Source organism: Amia ocellicauda, chromosome 21, assembly GCF_036373705.1.
Source record: "Amia ocellicauda isolate fAmiCal2 chromosome 21, fAmiCal2.hap1, whole genome shotgun sequence".
Taxonomy (NCBI): Eukaryota; Metazoa; Chordata; class Actinopteri; order Amiiformes; family Amiidae; genus Amia; species Amia ocellicauda.
The window spans coordinates 6,626,114-6,643,366 of record NC_089870.1 but is presented as its reverse complement, the minus strand read 5'-3'; the positions used below and the strand labels follow the sequence as shown (position 1 = coordinate 6,643,366).

At 40.1% G+C, this 17,253-nt stretch overlaps 2 protein-coding genes across 5 annotated transcripts in view; both read left to right on the top strand.

The window, feature by feature from the left end:
• The first annotated feature begins 1,661 nt into the window (after window positions 1-1,661).
• Window positions 1,662-7,691, top strand: med6 (mediator complex subunit 6). Its single transcript, XM_066694462.1, has 8 exons — window positions 1,662-1,722; window positions 2,698-2,857; window positions 3,780-3,871; window positions 4,231-4,313; window positions 4,535-4,643; window positions 5,136-5,251; window positions 5,702-5,729; window positions 6,820-7,691. The coding sequence occupies exons 1-8, from the start codon at window positions 1,701-1,703 to the stop codon at window positions 6,945-6,947; spliced, it is 738 nt and encodes a 245-aa protein (XP_066550559.1). The 5' UTR covers window positions 1,662-1,700; the 3' UTR covers window positions 6,948-7,691.
• A 6,478-nt stretch (window positions 7,692-14,169) lies between these two features.
• The window catches only part of pcnx1 (pecanex 1), a 43,525-nt gene continuing 40,441 nt past the window's right edge, over window positions 14,170-17,253 (top strand). For 2 of the 4 annotated variants that reach the window (XM_066695048.1, XM_066695047.1), the window contains exon 1: window positions 14,170-14,512. In XM_066695048.1, coding sequence (XP_066551145.1) covers window positions 14,360-14,512 — 153 coding nt within the window. In that variant the 5' untranslated portion in view covers window positions 14,170-14,359. The remainder of the gene's footprint in view (window positions 14,513-17,253) is intronic. The other 2 variants (XM_066695050.1, XM_066695049.1) reach the window with 1 other exon arrangement.

Genomic DNA, 17,253 nt, shown 5'->3' with positions numbered 1-17,253 from the left:
CGTGAAAATCCCAGTAACTGAGCAGATTGTGAAATACTCAGACCGGCCCGTCTGGCACCAACAACCATGCCACGCTCAAAATTGCTTAAATCACCTTTCTTTCCCATTCAGACATTCAGTTTGGAGTTCAGGAGATTGTCTTGACCAGGACCACACCCCTAAATGCATTGAAGCAACTGCCATGTGATTGGTTGGTTAGATAATTGCATTAATGAGAAATTGAAAAGGTGTTCCTAATAATCCTTTAGGTGAGTGTATATATATATATCTTATGATAAGGTACCGGTGCTGCCTTTACAAAATATGTTTCCCTTATCCTAAATGTGCAAATGCACATGACACATAAGGCTTCTGCTAACCTGTACATCCGTGCTATTTCAATATAAAGAGCACCATTGGATTTATTCATTTGTATCTTCCTGCTAAGTCATCGGGAATTTGTATTGCCTGTCATCTTTTCTAACCCATATCCTTGCTTCCCCATCTACACAAACACTGCCAGAAATTGTAAACAGAGAAGTCAACGGAAAAGTGCTTTAAATTAAATAATCATTGATTTAGTAAATTTTTAAATATGGTGGCTATATAGGCAGCCTCCAGTGTGTCCACCACTTCTATCTGCATTTCACTTAAAGCCCGCTCCATACAGTGGCCTCACTTACAGTTATTGTAAGATATTGGGTATTTTCATTCCTTGTGGATGATCTTAGTGATCATTGCAACCAGCCTTAGTGTGTATTGTGATCTATAGTGATTAGCTAGTCCATTGGTCTTTATTTACTCTCCCCAGCCATGACTCTACAGCAGAGTCTGAATAGTTTATGCCAGGTTATGAAGTGATTGTTTTCCATGACCCTCAGATCCGGACACCAAAGTTACCTCTTCTAAACCATTGTGAGTGCTATTCACAGGCCAACTGGTCTTGGTATTCCAGTAATGAAAACACAGATGCTACCCTGCCTGCCAGTGTAGATCATTTAGAGTCATAGTAACAGAGCAGCTGATAAAACAGAATTTTCCACGTAGGTGACCTTTGACTCTATAATTATTCAAGAAAGCTACAGTTGCAATTCCTATATACCATGTATGTATGTCACTTATTTAGCTTTTTCTGTTGTCTGTGTGTGTGTGTGTGTGTGTGTGTGTGTGTGTGTGCTTTATTTAAACCAAAAAAATCATAGCAAATGGGCATAGATTAAAGTGTTTGCTGAACCTGCACATACTATTAAATAAGCAATGTTGTAAAGGTCAAAATCATATGCTTATGGTTAATGAAAGTGCAGTATCATATCATATAATGAAATAATATAACATCAGATCAAAGATATCCCAAATAAAAGTACGATATGGTTTTAATGTATGCACTGTATGGAATATAATAATTATTGCTACTGTAAAGTAAACAAACTTGAATAATACAGTATACAGTAGTTAAACTATCAAATGCTATAATATAGATTGCTAAAATATAGAGACCATACTATAGAGTAGACAGTGTGCTATAGTAAGCATAATTCAGTATTGTACAGAATATAGTAAATTCTACGGATTAATATAGAATACCATTAGATGCTAATATATATAAAGTGCGACTTGCCCTTACTTTGATGGCGTGCAAGCTCTCCCACAGACGTCATATTCCTTCGACGAGAAAAAATGAAACAAAATCATCTCTATGCGACGAATATTTAACTTCCAAGATGGCGTCCGTGGATTTAAGAGGTCTGTTTTCCCATTCTGATTATTATATTTCTGCTTTTAACGGTGTAGTTATGTTTCATACACAAGCACGGAAGTAGCACATTGAATAATAATTATAGAAATGTACGATTCCCAGAGAGATCTCTGTTTCGCTTTCTTCAGGCATCGTTTTATGTGCTTTGTGCGGTGGGTATATGATATCCGCCAGTATTGTGGTGACCAATACAAAACAAAAACCGTCTTTCGGTTTATTTAAAATATATGTATATGTATAATTTGACTGGTATTTACGATATTTAAGTTAATATGTAAAACAATACATACCTAAATTAACGTGAAATATGGTCAATGTTGTTACAACCGTTCGATACCGGTTATTGAAGTGACCAATACATATTCAGTATATATATATATGTAGGGTTTATTATTCTAAAATAAAATTGACATAGCATCTAATTTGTAACAATTATAGTAATACAGTACTATTATGTTTAACCGTTACACTCCTAATACAGTACAAACGTCATACATGTGTCATAATTATAGATGGCGCCAGGCTTTCATTCAAGGACGGGATGTTTGCACTTCTTTTGTACAAAACATTGGAACAATTATAATAATACAATAATATCGTCAGACATTTATTATTGTTTCAAAAATATAAAAAATAAAAACTCGTAGCTTAAAAAACACATCTCTTCATATGTCTTTTTATATGTTTATATCTGCTTGATCTTGTAATGTATTTTGCTGCGCTGTTTAACTTACTTGCATAATTGTTGTATCTCTTCCTGTTTTTGTTTATTAAATCACTACAATCTATAATTATTCACTGTGCAACTTTTAACTATATATAGCCTATATTTGACTTGCACAAAGTAGTGTTCTAATTTATTATTATTATTATTATTATTATTATTATTATTATGATTTGTATTATCTGTAGTTGGAAATGACAGTAATTTTTCTCTGCATGGGTTGTTTCTTTGTGAACAGATAATCTTCTGGGAATATCATGGGTGGACAGTGGCTGGGTGCCAATCTTGAACCCTGGCAATGTGCTTGATTACTTCTCCGAGAGAAGTAACCCCTTCTACGATAGGGCGTGCAACAATGAGATGGTGAAAATGCAGAGGCTCACTCTGGACCATATGAAGTAGGTGCTAATGTTATTTTATCACCGTGATCGATTTAACCTCATTCCCAACATTGTAATGAATGAGTTCATATTTAGCTTTCAAAGTAGGGATGTTTTTATCATTCTTAGATTAGGTTACCTCAAACAGATGCCACTGTTTCCAATATATCCTGTCCATGAGTTGTAAAGAACATTGAACTGAACAGTTTTCACACTAAGGCTGTAAGATGCTTGCTGTTCAGAGAGCGAAAAGCAAAGTGTAAGGGGATATGATGCAGTTCTGTATTTGTGATGGATGCCAGGTGTCAAATACTGAGCAGTCTGCTTCTTATCTTGCTTCAGGGCCATTAGTGAACCTGACTTGAAGTGCAGAGATCAATAGCTCTTAGTTCATGTCTGGTCTCTCTTGAAGACTTGATTTACTGTTGCAACAAATGCCACAATGAAATGCATCTGTAGTCATCCATGAGTCTCTTATGTAGGTTTCAACTTGTCGCGTGAGCAGCATTGAACATGGGCTATTTTGGCACTCTTCTTAAGTTTAGATTTGGTTGGTCCAGTACTTTATGCCTGTACTTCCTCTGTACCTTGCTAAATATGTTGAAGAGTAACTCGGACAGTTCTAAAGAATCATGGAAATGTGTATAAATTGCCAACAGTAAATTCCTGGGAAATGTATTTAAGAAATAACCAATCCTCTGCCAGATTTAACAATTCGCACACGCAAGGTATTTAGGAATAAATGTACAGTAAAATGGTGCTACCTTTTACAAGTGAAGCCTGCTTTCCAGTTTAAGAAACATTTACTTGTTGTGTGATCCAGTCCTCTATTACACTAGGAATATACCATTCTGAAATGAGTTGTGTACATGTATTAATTAAATTCATACCATGTGTGTCCGATAGTCTGATGTTCACAAACATGTCTTTTGTTTCTCAGCCAGATGGTTGGATTTGAATACATTCTGCTTCACGCTCAGGAACCTATTCTGTACATCATCAGGAAACAACAGAGGCAGTCCCCGACTCAAGGTGCGTACAGAGAGCCTTTGGCAGCCGTTCATTAACCCTTAGGAGACTAGTGTTACATACCGAGGCCTGCTCAATTTGAATCCTATATTTTAGTCAAGCCTGTTAAGTATATATTCAGTACGTCTCACACTGGATAATTAAGTGCTAACTAAATAGCTGCCATTTTCATATCAAGAACTTTGCTTTAATATCATGTGACATTCATTTCCAAGATCAAATTTCCTTATCGCCGCCTTTTTTACGTGGCTCATCAGACATGCTGGTTTAATAGCTGGTAGTGCTTCATTTTACGTTTGTCTGGCAGTTCTTTCTTAACCCTTCTCCGCTGTTGACTGTGCTCTCTTATTCGTGTCTTCCAGTCGTCCCACTGGCTGATTTTTACATCATCGCAGGGGTGGTGTATCAAGCTCCTGATCTGGGCTCCGTCATCGGCTCCAGGGTGGTGAGTGCCTTTAACACACAAGCGGTCACCTGGATTTGGTTTAATTGCCATTCTTTTATTTATCCAGTGACTGCAAACTGTACAGGAATAAGTGTAGTGATACAGTGCTACTATCGCCATGTTTATACTGATAATGGACTGGATCTGGTTTGTTTGCGCTGGGGTCTTTCTTTTCCCATTACTCTAGGGCTCTTGACAAGCTGTGTCTGTTGGTTTTCCAGCTGTCTGCAGTCCATGGGGTCCAGTCTGCATTTGATGAAGCCATGTCCTACTGCCGCTATCATCCCTCGAAAGGTTACTGGTGGCACTTCAAAGATCAGGATGAAAGAGGTCAGGGGATGATATCAGGCCGTTCCTTTTTTTGTAAGAGTTTCAAATACTGAGGACTTTGTCCTTGTGAGTTCCTGTAGAGAGACATTTCTAAATTATACTATACAATAGTATAGAGTACTATAAAATATACACTATGAATACTCTAGTTGCAGTTGAAATTGGGAACATTTCTGTGCAGTTTCTCATAGTACTCACAAAGTGAGTACTTCAGATTAGGAACTTTAGCATGAATTTATGGATCCATGTTTTAAACTCAGTTTTTAACACGACCAGAGTCATATAAAGCCTCTTAAATGTTTTATTTCCAGCCAGCGGCTCATGAATGTGTGAAATATGCATATCTTCAAAATTATTCTTCCAAGAATTGTTATGCTCTTCAAGAGTGAGTGTCCTAATGGGCAAAATATCCTCCAATAAGAGACGACTTCCCATAATGTTACCTAAATCAGAATTGGTCATAAAGCGCTGTAATTGATTTTGATTTTGCAGAAAAAACAAAGCCTAAGTCGAAGAAGAAGGAAGAGCCCAGCTCACTTTTTCAGCGACAGAGAGTAGACACCCTGCTGCTGGATCTCAGGCAGAAATTCCCTCCAGCCTTCTACCAGGTAAAACAGAGCGGTAACTAGAATAGCACGGCTTACAGGTAATCTGTCTTGTCTCGGGACCCATTTCAAGATGCTATTATCCTGCTACTAAAGCATCAACTCGGACTTGTTAGCCTGTACACGCAGGTGATCATAAACTTATGTAGTAATTAAGGTGGTTTTATGAGATTGTTTCAGCAGAATAACAGTAGGTGAGGGTTCAATAGAATACATTGATTGGTTGTTAAGTCATTTCCTATGCATGTCTTCCCACAATTTTTGTTTGGGTTCTCAGTTTCAGTTTTGGGAATAACAATTGAAACTGAAGGTTATTCTTAACTCATTGCAATATCCTCTCTTTAAGTATGTCTGAAATACATGACTTGTTTAATTTTGTATTTTAGTTTTCATTTTGTTTTCTGACTGCAGACAATACATCTATGCATAATTAATGTATTATTTTATTTACAGCCAAAAGCTGGAGAAAAGCCTATTCCAGGTAAGATCAGATACTTTCTCACAGCACATTTCTCAAACAGCAGATTGCCTTCATTACAAGTGGTACAATTGACACTGAAAGGATCAACATTTAGAATTTATATTTATACCAATAACTCATATAAAAGAACTTGATTGAGAGGAGCAAAACAAATATCGCATTTGATATAAAAACACCATTATTTTTCAGCAGAACATTGCTACATACACTACCAGTCAAAAGTTTTAGAACACCTCCATTTTTTTTTGTAATGTACGCAGTTTAATGTGTCAATGTACTCTGAAATTAAAGCATAGAACAAATAAACAATTGTAGATAAAAAAAGAAATCATAGAATCCTTTTGTTTAACAATTTCACCCCTTAAGCTGACAAACGCCTCTGGTACCCTTAAAAGGGCACTAAATCTGTGTGCTTCTCTTTACTCCCAAGTGTACTCTTCACTGTTGTGTTGTTTGCCAAGTGTTTGTTATCCCATGAAAGGTGAGACTCTTGGCTTTCTCTTATGTGAAAAAATAGTTTTTTATCCCCCCCCCAGCATTCTGAAATGGAGGGGTGGGGGGATACTTGGTCTGAGTAGGAATACAAAATCTCAGAAAATATTGACAATTATGACATATTCTGTTACCAGACAGTCTACTGATCAAAACAAGACCATCCAGGTTTTGGTAGAAGCAACACACACCTGTAGAGAGCTCAAAATGTCAAGATGGAAAACTCTGATTACAGTGTACTAATACACAACAATTTTACGTAATTGGATCTGAACTTTTCTGTGTAGTAATATATACCGGACTAATTGCAAGGTTGTTCTAAATAAAACAAGCCTGAGTGATCTGTGGCCGTCTAAACGAGACTCCCCCACCCCCTGGGCATCACGGTTTACCGATTTGTACCATTTCAGGTTATTCACTGGACTTGAACTGCTTAAATTTCAATAAAAACTGGAAAAATGGGGGTGTTTTTAAATCAATGTGTTTCATATGAGAAGGTCTTGTATTTTATGAAACCTGCAATAAGTGGTATAATGAGAGGCTGGATTTCTCACTCCCATAACGGCACTGTAAGAGTCCCGCTCTCTTGTCTTTGCAGTGGAAGTGAAGAAGGAGCCGGAGCCACCAGCTGAAGCAGTGAAGCAGGAAGAGAGGGAACCAGCCAAGAATCCGGCACCAGCTGCTCCTAGTAAGGCCCCTCCAGAGAAACGGGCACGACTGCAGTGATGCCCCCTTCACACACACTCACACACTCCGATAATCACAGTTCTGATCAGTGAGACACGTTCACAAGGTGTTCTCCAGGCACTGCTGATGGGAATGGCTTTTATTTGATATATTTAAAAGAACCATGGATTTGGATTGACTGAACAAAGAGCAGTGTTGCACAGACAAAGACATAAATCAAGGCATGGCAAGAATTAGGAACCAAGCAACGGAAACGGTGCCTTCTGTGAGAACTCCCAGACTGCTCTGAGACGTGCCAGGCCCTCACTGGGGTGCTAGCAGGTGCTGCTCTTTTCAAGCCCAGAGGGTGATTGTGTGCACAGCCTGGACTGGATCTGTGCAGGATTTACATAACAACTTCCCCTTCTCCACGCTCTGGCAATGCGAATGCTTGAAAGGAATCAAGCATTTCATACGTGACCGAAATGGATGTCGACATTGCAAGCAGAGCGTCAACCCATCGCCGATTTTTGGAAAGAAAGAAAAGTGCCTAACGCCATTTTAGAAGTGTGGAAGAGGCATTCCGAATAAAGTTTATTTAATTCTGTAACTGTATCCGGAGATGTATGCATAGAATCCTAATTTAGGACCTCAGCAATTGTGGCTGTAGATTTCAAATCATGGTACACTTTGGCGTCTGTTTAAACGCACTCAATATTGGATTGGGTTTAACATGCTCATATGTAACCTTCCCCAGAAGATCTTTTGTAGCAGAATGGACAATAAAATCAGAATTCAACTATTTTTTGGTGTAAACTATTTTACCTTAAACCCTGAACATGTAAGTTATGTCTGACAATTGCAAAGTATACTTGGCACTGCAGCTTTTCAGCTCTAAACAAGTGTGTTGCAACATAAAAAGATTTGAAATGGCAACCCTTGGGAATAAGGTGCACAATATTATTATTACTGGTTAGACAGATCTGTTTGTATCTGGACATCAACTGCCGATAGTGATTACTTTATTTCATCATTTGTGTTCTGTTATTGAAGTATGCTTGCAGATTCCAGTCTTTTGATGTTTCATTGGGTGTTATTAGTTATGACAGTGCTTGGGCTTCCTTTGAAGGAAGCATCTCTACTCTGCAAATAGAAACATGTCTTGTGGAATCTGGGTTTTGAACGAGTGCATTGCTTACTTCCCCAGAGATCGGAGAACTGAGAGCACAATGGTCTTTTTGACAAGCTTCTCATATCTGTGTCCTGAAATTGTCCCTGATCCTAGTTTAGTTGTATAATTGTGAGCTCAGTTGGATTGGAACTGAAGACCCCTTAACTGACTAGGACCAGGGTTTGCAACAATTGTAAATCGACGCCTATCTTAGGAAACTATGGGATCCCCTGACACGGTTGATGCACCCCTTTTAGCTATGTTACATTTCAGTGCAAATCAAGCAGGCTAGATATTCTTTTTGCCAGTCTGCAGAAAGGGCACTCTTTGGTTGCAGTGGGCTAATCAAATATTAAGGGAAAATTTGATGTTTTTGTATTTTTTTTCCATCAATGTGTTTTTTTGCTAGACAGTATTTTTCTAATGTGATTTCTGGGAAGAAAATGTTCTGCTGTGCCCTTGAGAATGCATTGCGTCAATAAATGGAAGCTAGTTTAAAAGGGCTGCAAAATGATTTGGCCTCTCAGGGTTTTCATGAGAGCTCAAAAGTTTTCAGTATGAAAGAGTTTATTTGATTTGATTATTAAAATAAAATTGGGATTATTGCATCTGCAAGCTCTACCTGGTAGGACCTCACCCACATGAACACGTGCAGTGGTGTGAAAAGGATGAGAAGTTCACAACTGAGACATTAATTGTCATTGCATGTTTTGATGTATATTCATAAGAATAATTTGGGGGTCAGATTAAGTTTCTAGAATATAATTTGTCTTTTTGTTTTTGCTTCTTTTCCCTACATTTGCTTTTTTTTTTTTAATGAATCCCACTACTGCAAAGAAACTTAGTTTTCAAATTGGAAGGGACAAAAATATTAACGCTAAAATCTGATTCAATAAATCTTAAATGTAAATACTTTCTGTATAGGCCTATTTTGTTGTTTTTCTTCTCTAAATGTACATGTATTGCAATGTATGGAGAGGGGAGGTGTCCCAGACTAAAATTGCATTTTATTAGGTAGCCAGGATTGTGTAGCAGTGCCATTTTGTTTTTTGGATGTGTTTGTGTGTCCAGGAGGCAGATAAGTGGAGAGATTGGGAGACTTGGGAGATGCCAACAACACAAGTCATATTCATCAGTAAATCAAACCCACAAACAATAACAGAAGAGATCCATTTGTTGACCCAAAAAAGGACAAACACGGTCACGCCTTTACGTTAAGTCATGCTGTGTATGAATGCCTACATGCAATGAAACGAAAGCAGTGTGATAGGAGTGCCTTACTATCAAGCAAGAAGCCTTTTAATACAACATTATGATGAAGGGAATTGTGTCAGGATAAAGCAAAAAGCAGTTGAAGACTGCATTTCCCCACATGCTGTTCTTCCCTAGGGACATTTCCAGGTGTACGGTGTCTCCCTTGTGGAGCTTGATCACAGTCCAGCCAGAGGCGCACTGTCCTTCTCGGGAGCAATGAAGCGGTTGAACCAGTCCAGGTGAGTGTAACCATTGTGCACCATTTTGATAGAGGTCCATGTTATATACCTGAGTCTGAAAGGCAAATAAATGCATGTGCATTCCCCGTCTTTATAAATGACATTAAACCTAATGGGTCAGCAGTGTTCGTAGTTTCACAGCTGCATTGCTTTGTAACCTCCCCTATCCTTGCACTTTGTCTTTCTGTGGATTTGGCCTGCCTGGCACTTTATTATTATTGATAAACATGAGTGCCTCCACATTTTGAAGAGTATCAATAAAGTTTAAGTGCTGAGCTCTGTGAAGTGAAGATGGCAAAGAAACCAAACATGGACGACAACAGTTAAGGTGTTGATGTAGCTGAAAACTTGTTTGAAAACACTAGACTAGGTGGGAATTTAAATTTAAATCAAAGTTTAAATGAGTGGAAGAGGAGGTCTGCAACTTTGATTTCTTGCTATTGCCATCCCAGAATACTCTTCAACATGAAGTGTAAATGAATATGGATACACAAGCATCATAGTTCACCTCATTCTGTAGTAATTAACCTTCTCTGTGTCGTACAGGGGTGTCCTGATCCCACAGAGACCCAATCCCACACGTGACCATTTTATGATCGCAGGAATCATGTTATAGTTAGGGATGAATGAATCTGTATTCAACTTGAATTCAAATGTGGTGCTTATGGCCAGAAACGTGGCCATTTATAATTTAAGTGTTTGTCCCGAATGATTCTGGATTCACCCAAATGCCCGTGTCATTTATCAGCTTGTTTTGCAAGTCCTTAATTTATAGCTACAGTATAAAACCTTCTGACTTGGATCTCTGAAGGACCAGGTTTGGACAATGTGTATGCATAAAAGAAAGCTGGAACATGAAAGCTGAATAATGGTTTGCCAGTAGGAAAAATAGTAGGCAGGTAGGTGTGTGTGTGTTCTCTGTCAAAAAGTTGAATTTGTATTTGAATGTATTTTTGTTCATAGCAGTAACTGTAAATGGAAATTAATTCTGACAGCCAAATAATACAAAATGTTTTATATGTGTTAGTTCAATAGTTTAATAAATGTAATATTTTGTGTATATTTCCTTTTTATGATGAGGATTCTCTAGAGAATCCACTTCAGAGCTGTTGAAAGAAGTGTGGTAGCCTTTCATATTCAGACGATTTCTTTTTTCTGTCTAAAGCTGTTCGCAGTGGCAGTACGTTGAGTGTGAATGCACTACAGTGTTATTTATTGTATTCCATTCCGTTTTCTTTTTGTTGTGGACATGGCTAATTTAAAGGTTATAGACATTGCAATTGTGTAAGTAGCACGTCTAATTCTTTGCAGAAATCACTTCTTCCAGCAAATAGAGCTCTGTATTGATTATTTCTGTCTGTTTACATAAGAGCACTGCATAGAAACAAACAAAACAAATATACACCTACACAGCTATTGTCTCCGAAAACATGTTCTGAAGACAAGTGTCACTCACATCAAGCATGTGCAATATTCCAGTGAGATCATCGTATTTGAACAGAATTACGATGATGGGTTTAAGTACTACATGAAGCCAGCGTCTGAAAATGAAATAAAGAAAACTAATATGATATTTATCAATTTCCTGCTGCCTGGGGAGACTGAAGTAAATGGTATCAAGCTGGTAGAGAGCAACAGTTATATTTATTTGCGTGCATTAATGTAATCATCTAAAAAACAGATGTCTTAAATAAATAGAAGAGTCAGTGTAGGATGGAGTGGGATGAAGGGGAAACTGCAAAGCCTGTCTTAATGCATGATATTTCAAAACATTGGCCTTCAAAACGTGAGGTTCCCCTTCTCCTTCAGCTTCCTTATTAAATGTCAAATGTATTTTCACAAAACAATATCTAGTTCTAAATATGTAGTCGCATATTGCTGGTTCGATGTCCTAGATTTCCATTAAAGCAAAAACAAAAACAAAGTGCTCTCGTGTGCACAATCGTAGTTGGTACATTCCATCTTTTCCATCTGACAAGAAATGTAATCAATGGAAAGGTAGTGCAATTGCTACCTGTGTGTGGACATGACTATCAAACACTCCTCTAAGGAAATTAGTTAGGATTGGCACCTGTTGCTTAAATCCCAGACATCTGATCGTTAAAACAATATAGCTAAATGAGGAGATGTTGCAGCCTTACATATTTGGCACAGGGCTAAAAACTAGTCAAAAGTGATCTGTCTAATTAAGCAAAGTGTTTCATTATCTTAAAAACTCCAGGTGCATATTTTCACTTCCAGAGACCTCTAGCCGTTTTTAAAAAGGCCTGTTTAGTAAGAAAACGGATCATAAATACAGAATTTGAGATGTGTGGCGCCCTCTGGTGCTAAATATACTTTATTGTATGGCAAGAAAAGCTCAGTTTACACTCACCTAAAGGATTATTAGGAACACCATACTTATACTGTGTTTGACCCCCTTTCGCCTTCAGAACTGCCTTCATTCTACGTGGCATTGATTCAACAAGGTGCTGAAAGCATTCTTTAGAAATGTTGGCCCATATTGATAGGATAGCATCTTGCAGTTGATGGAGATTTGTGGGATGCACATCCAGGGCACGAAGCTCCCGTTCCACCACATCCCAAAGATGCTCTATTGGGTTGAGATCTGGTGACTGTGGGGGCCAGTTCAGTACAGTGAACTCATTGTCATGTTCAAGAAACCAATTTGAAATGATTCGACCTTTGTGACATGGTGCATTATCCCGCTGGAAGTAGCCATCAGAGGATGGGTACATGGTGGTCATAAAGGGATGGACATGGTCAGAAACAATGCTCAGGTAGGCCGTGGCATTTAAACGATGCCCAATTGGCACTAAGGGGCCTAAAGTGTGCCAAGAAAACATCCCCCACACCATTACACCACCACCACCAGCCTGCACAGTGGTAATAAGGCATGATGGATCCATGTTCTCATTCTGTTTACGCCAAATTCTGACTCTACCATCTGAATGTCTCAACAGAAATCGAGACTCATCAGACCAGACAACATTTTTCCAGTCTTCAACTGTCCAATTTTGGTGAGCTTGTGCAAATTGTAGCCTCTTTTTCCTATTTGTAGTGGAGATGAGTGGTACCCGGTGGGGTCTTCTGCTGTTGTAGCCCATCCGCCTCAAGGTTGTACGTGTTGTGGCTTCACAAATGCTTTGCTGCATACCTCGGTTGTAACGAGTGGTTATTTCAGTCAAAGTTGCTCTTCTATCAGCTTGAATCAGTCGGCCCATTCTCCTCTGACCTCTAGCATCAACAAGGCATTTTCGCCCACAGGACTGCCGCATACTGGATGTTTTTCCCTTTTCACACCATTCTTTGTAAACCCTAGAAATGGTTGTGCGTGAAAATCCCAGTAACTGAGCAGATTGTGAAATACTCAGACCGGCCCGTCTGGCACCAACAACCATGCCACGCTCAAAATTGCTTAAATCACCTTTCTTTCCCATTCAGACATTCAGTTTGGAGTTCAGGAGATTGTCTTGACCAGGACCACACCCCTAAATGCATTGAAGCAACTGCCATGTGATTGGTTGGTTAGACAATTGCATTAATGAGAAATTGAACAGGTGTTCCTAATAATCCTTTAGGTGAGTGTAGCTCATGGGCATGTGTACTTTAAATTAAACCACCCAGGTTTGTATGATGAATTTAGAGAAATTAAACAAGTTAATTGAATGTTTAGCTTCCTCAAGTGAAGTGTCAAGTTTACAATAGACACCAGGCAATGACAATACTGTACAGAACAGTGAAGCATCATGAGTGTGAGCCACTGAATAGCTGGACAGGTCACTGGATCGTCACACAACAGGGAGCGCTCCATGGCAGCAGCACAAAACACACAGAGGTTACCATGGGATAGACACCACACAGCCAGAGTAGATGCTTACCTTGGAAACAGCATACAGTCCTTAATATGTACATACACACACCCATTGTTGCCTGAGTGTGACAACAATAGAGTCAACACCCACCTTGACTACATCTATACAAATATACCCACTGCTGTGATCACGAGCACAGTACACCTCACAGATTACCAACTGAGCTGCAGACCACAGTCCTTCCAATTGTCTAAAATCCTTAAAAAATCGGGCAGATGTGAAGAACGACGTGCATTTGTGAAATATATAGACCTGTCACAGGGATGTCCTTTCGGTGATTGTAACTGGTTGTGGCAAGGGCGGAATCTGCCGTTGTTTTATCTATCTGAAATTAGTCCAATTTTGATGACACTGATGTCAGGCATGGGATGTATGGGATGTTCCTAGGATCAGATTATTTATTTAGAAGTTCAAGGACACACTATTTAACATGGGATACACATTTATTATCTGAAACACTAAAGCTGATTGAAATTTTTATGAATAAGATGGTTTTTTTAAGGCATACAGTCTTCCACTCAAAGGGGGCACTATTGAATTAAATCACTTGTCCCCCCCCCCCCCAACAATAACATTTACTGTATTTACTTACAAAAGATGTTCAATGGAATTAAATCGCAGCGACGCATGTGAACGCCCGGGGGCGCTGTTGAGCTACAGTGAATGTGTTAGTCTTTCGTCTGCCCTCTTGGCTCCTGTGGTAGAGATAGTAGCGACTCGCAGGGCGTGGCGGGATACGAAGCCCCTCAGTGGAGGACCGAGAATAGTCCTCCAGCTATTCGGAGAGAAGATGGCTGCAGCAGGGATTTTCAGGACAGTGTCTGGAAACGGAGCCCTGCACTGGATGTTTCGTGACGGTTAGCCTCCGTGGCAGCCCAGCTTTTTTTTGTCGTTGTGCGGCGGATCGGACCAGAATTTAAAAAAAAAAAAAAGATGGGGTCTCAGACGCTGCAGATCTTGAGACAGGGGGTCTGGGCTTCAATCACGGGAGGCTGGTATTACGATCCCCATCAGAATACGTTTGTCAATGCCTTACACCTCTACATCTGGCTGTTCCTGCTCTGTTTCCCCTTTACGTTGTACATGGTGAGTTGGACCGTGCATGCCTTTTCAATGGTGTTGATGTTCCCCAGCGGTGCCTCCTGCCCGGCGGTGCGGGGACTCTGAGCTCCCATCGCGGCTGTGTGGCGCTGCTGCTGGACCCTTTGTCTGGCTCCCGTTAATTGCACATTTTTCTAACAAGACGTTGCTCTTATTTTCAGCAACAAAGTGAACTTACGCGTCGTGTCTGGTGTTTAAAGACCTATGACCGCACATCACAATTAAACACCAGAGTCCGCCTGTGCAGGGAAATGGAGATCTCTGTTTTGGAAAGGAGAGCGTTTATTAATTAGGCTACCCCACTAAAAACGACTCCATACCCGAAAGGGAATATGCATGACATTGTTATTAGTGCATACACGGTATACAGTACACTAAGGAATAAGCGCCCCCCCCAGTGAATACGGCCTGTTTTTATTTGTTGTTATATTTCATGAACACGGTTGTGCTAACGATTACAGATCGGGGTTTTCACAGCTACGATGCCTCGATAAAAGTGCGCCCATAATAATAATAACTTTCCACCTGGCACAGATATTCAAGCCTTGTGTTTGTGGAGCAAAATGTCAGTATTGAAGTTCCCCTGCGATGGCATTTTGTTACGCATCTGATATAGTGTAGCCAGGGTCTGACCCCATGGTTGGGCTTAATTAGCAGAGTTAGCTAATTTCCATTTCTTTTATGGACCGTTTCATACGCAATAATACATAAGTGTTCAGTCGAGGGCTTATTGTGTAACTGTATTGTAGTATTTGTTTGGTATTCTCGTACTGGGAAGTGAAATCCGGAAACAAAGCCTGGTTCCCAGAGTAATTAATCAAACTGTGTTAGTTAAAATGCCTGTGTCGAGTGGTGTATGTAAATTGGAGTAACCTCTCTTACTAGTAAAATGTTGACCATGCATTTTGTACCCCACTGAGGAGGGATGGGAATAGAAGAAGACCCAGTGGTTTTTCAAGGCACAACTATAAACAAACAAAGACACCCATACAAAAATAAAATGCCAAGGTCAAAATTATGAGGCAGATCTGAAAAGTGACAATCCGGGATTCATTCCTCTCAAGAATATGGAACCAGCGGTGTGTTACAGCGCGTCTCTCCCATCAAAGAGCAAAGCAAGCTCACAATTTGAGATTTGAGTGAACAGGTGTGTCGGTTTGTTGAGGCCGCCTGAGCCAGCTTCCCGGAGCGTGCTTCTTCATCGCTCTGCTGGCTGTCAAGCTTCTCCCATAACAGATCGGGGCGTTTAGGTGGCTGCGGTGGGCGGCGAACCAAGGGGTCGGACAAAATAAAAGGTTGGGGGATGTGGGAGCATCCGTTTGGCTTGCGACACCCGAGGGGAGTGAGTTGAGCAGTGTTTTTGCAGGTTGCTTATCTTCCACGGTATCTGCGGCCGGGGAGCTCCTGGCTTTGCCTAGACACTTGTGCTTATTCAGCCTTGCTCAGGTTCGCGTCACAAAGTTGCCTTCCCAGAGGCTGCTTTTGAGCGGGACCTTCACTGCTGAATATCTGTGGTGACGAGGCCCTTAGTACTTGCTCTTCATCCCTTTTTGTGTCCGTTTGTTTGGTGATTTGCAGATTCGAAGACTTCCTTTGACTGCTGAGGACTGGAATGACTTTTGTATTTACATGCTTTCGTATCCTGTCTCTCTTCTTCTTCTGTACCCTATATGACAAAATGGAGCTTAATCAGCAGTATTTTGGAAATCGGACTTTTGCCTTTGCATTTGACCCCATATAGATTACAGGATCTGACTCGGTTTGCTAAGTGGATGCCCGGCTTCCGCGTCTCCTTGCTGGATGCTTTTGCATAAATACAACCGCTCAAACCCCCCGCACGCATATACACTGATAGCCTTTCAAGAGAGAATACAGGAGTACCTGGGGTTGGGTTACCTGGCGAAACCTTCTAGAGGGTTTCATTTAATTTCAGAAGTACGCTGTGCTTCCTGTGGAGGACTCAAGTCAAAGTAAATGAAGGGCTCCTGGCTGTGGCTCGCATCCAAATGTATGACTTCACAAACAAATACAGAAATAAACTATTCACTTAGCTCCTCAAAGACAAGGTAAAACCTAGAGCCCCGTGTGATTGATGGGCAGCGAGAGTTAAGCCCACTTCTTCCTGTCTGGTCTAGGTGATTGATCTGCCTAGGCCAGTGTTGATGTGTTCCTTCAGGGAGGCTTTTGGGAGATTATGTTGGGACTGCTTGTGTTGGATGTGCTCAGAACGTCGATGGAAAACACAGAGCCAATTCCAGTTATTGGGCACATGGAATTCACGGCAGACCTTGCTGTCACTTAACTAAAAATACCACCACTGCAATACAATGAAGATCATGAGACACCAAAAATAAAGCCCCACCTGGCCCACCCTTGGTTGTGGGTATCTTCATTTATAGTGGCCCATATTCAGGAACTGTGATATTTATTATGGGTTTATATATTTTGGCTTTGTTTAATGTATTGTTTGGTAATAACGTGTAAACACAAAAGAAGCTTTAGGGATTCAACTTGACTGATCTTCGCCTTCGTTTCCAGAATGATACTTCACAAAACACTAGACACGGGTTGACACACTCTTTGATTAAAGCATGCTGCTTCTTTGCAATGTTGAGGGTGAAGATTAAAGAAACATTTGTAGCAGATTTCCCAGTTGTACTTTCTTAAGGTTAGCTTCATGCTTTTATTTGGTAATTATTCATTTTGTTCCCGTCTCTGTTGCGTCC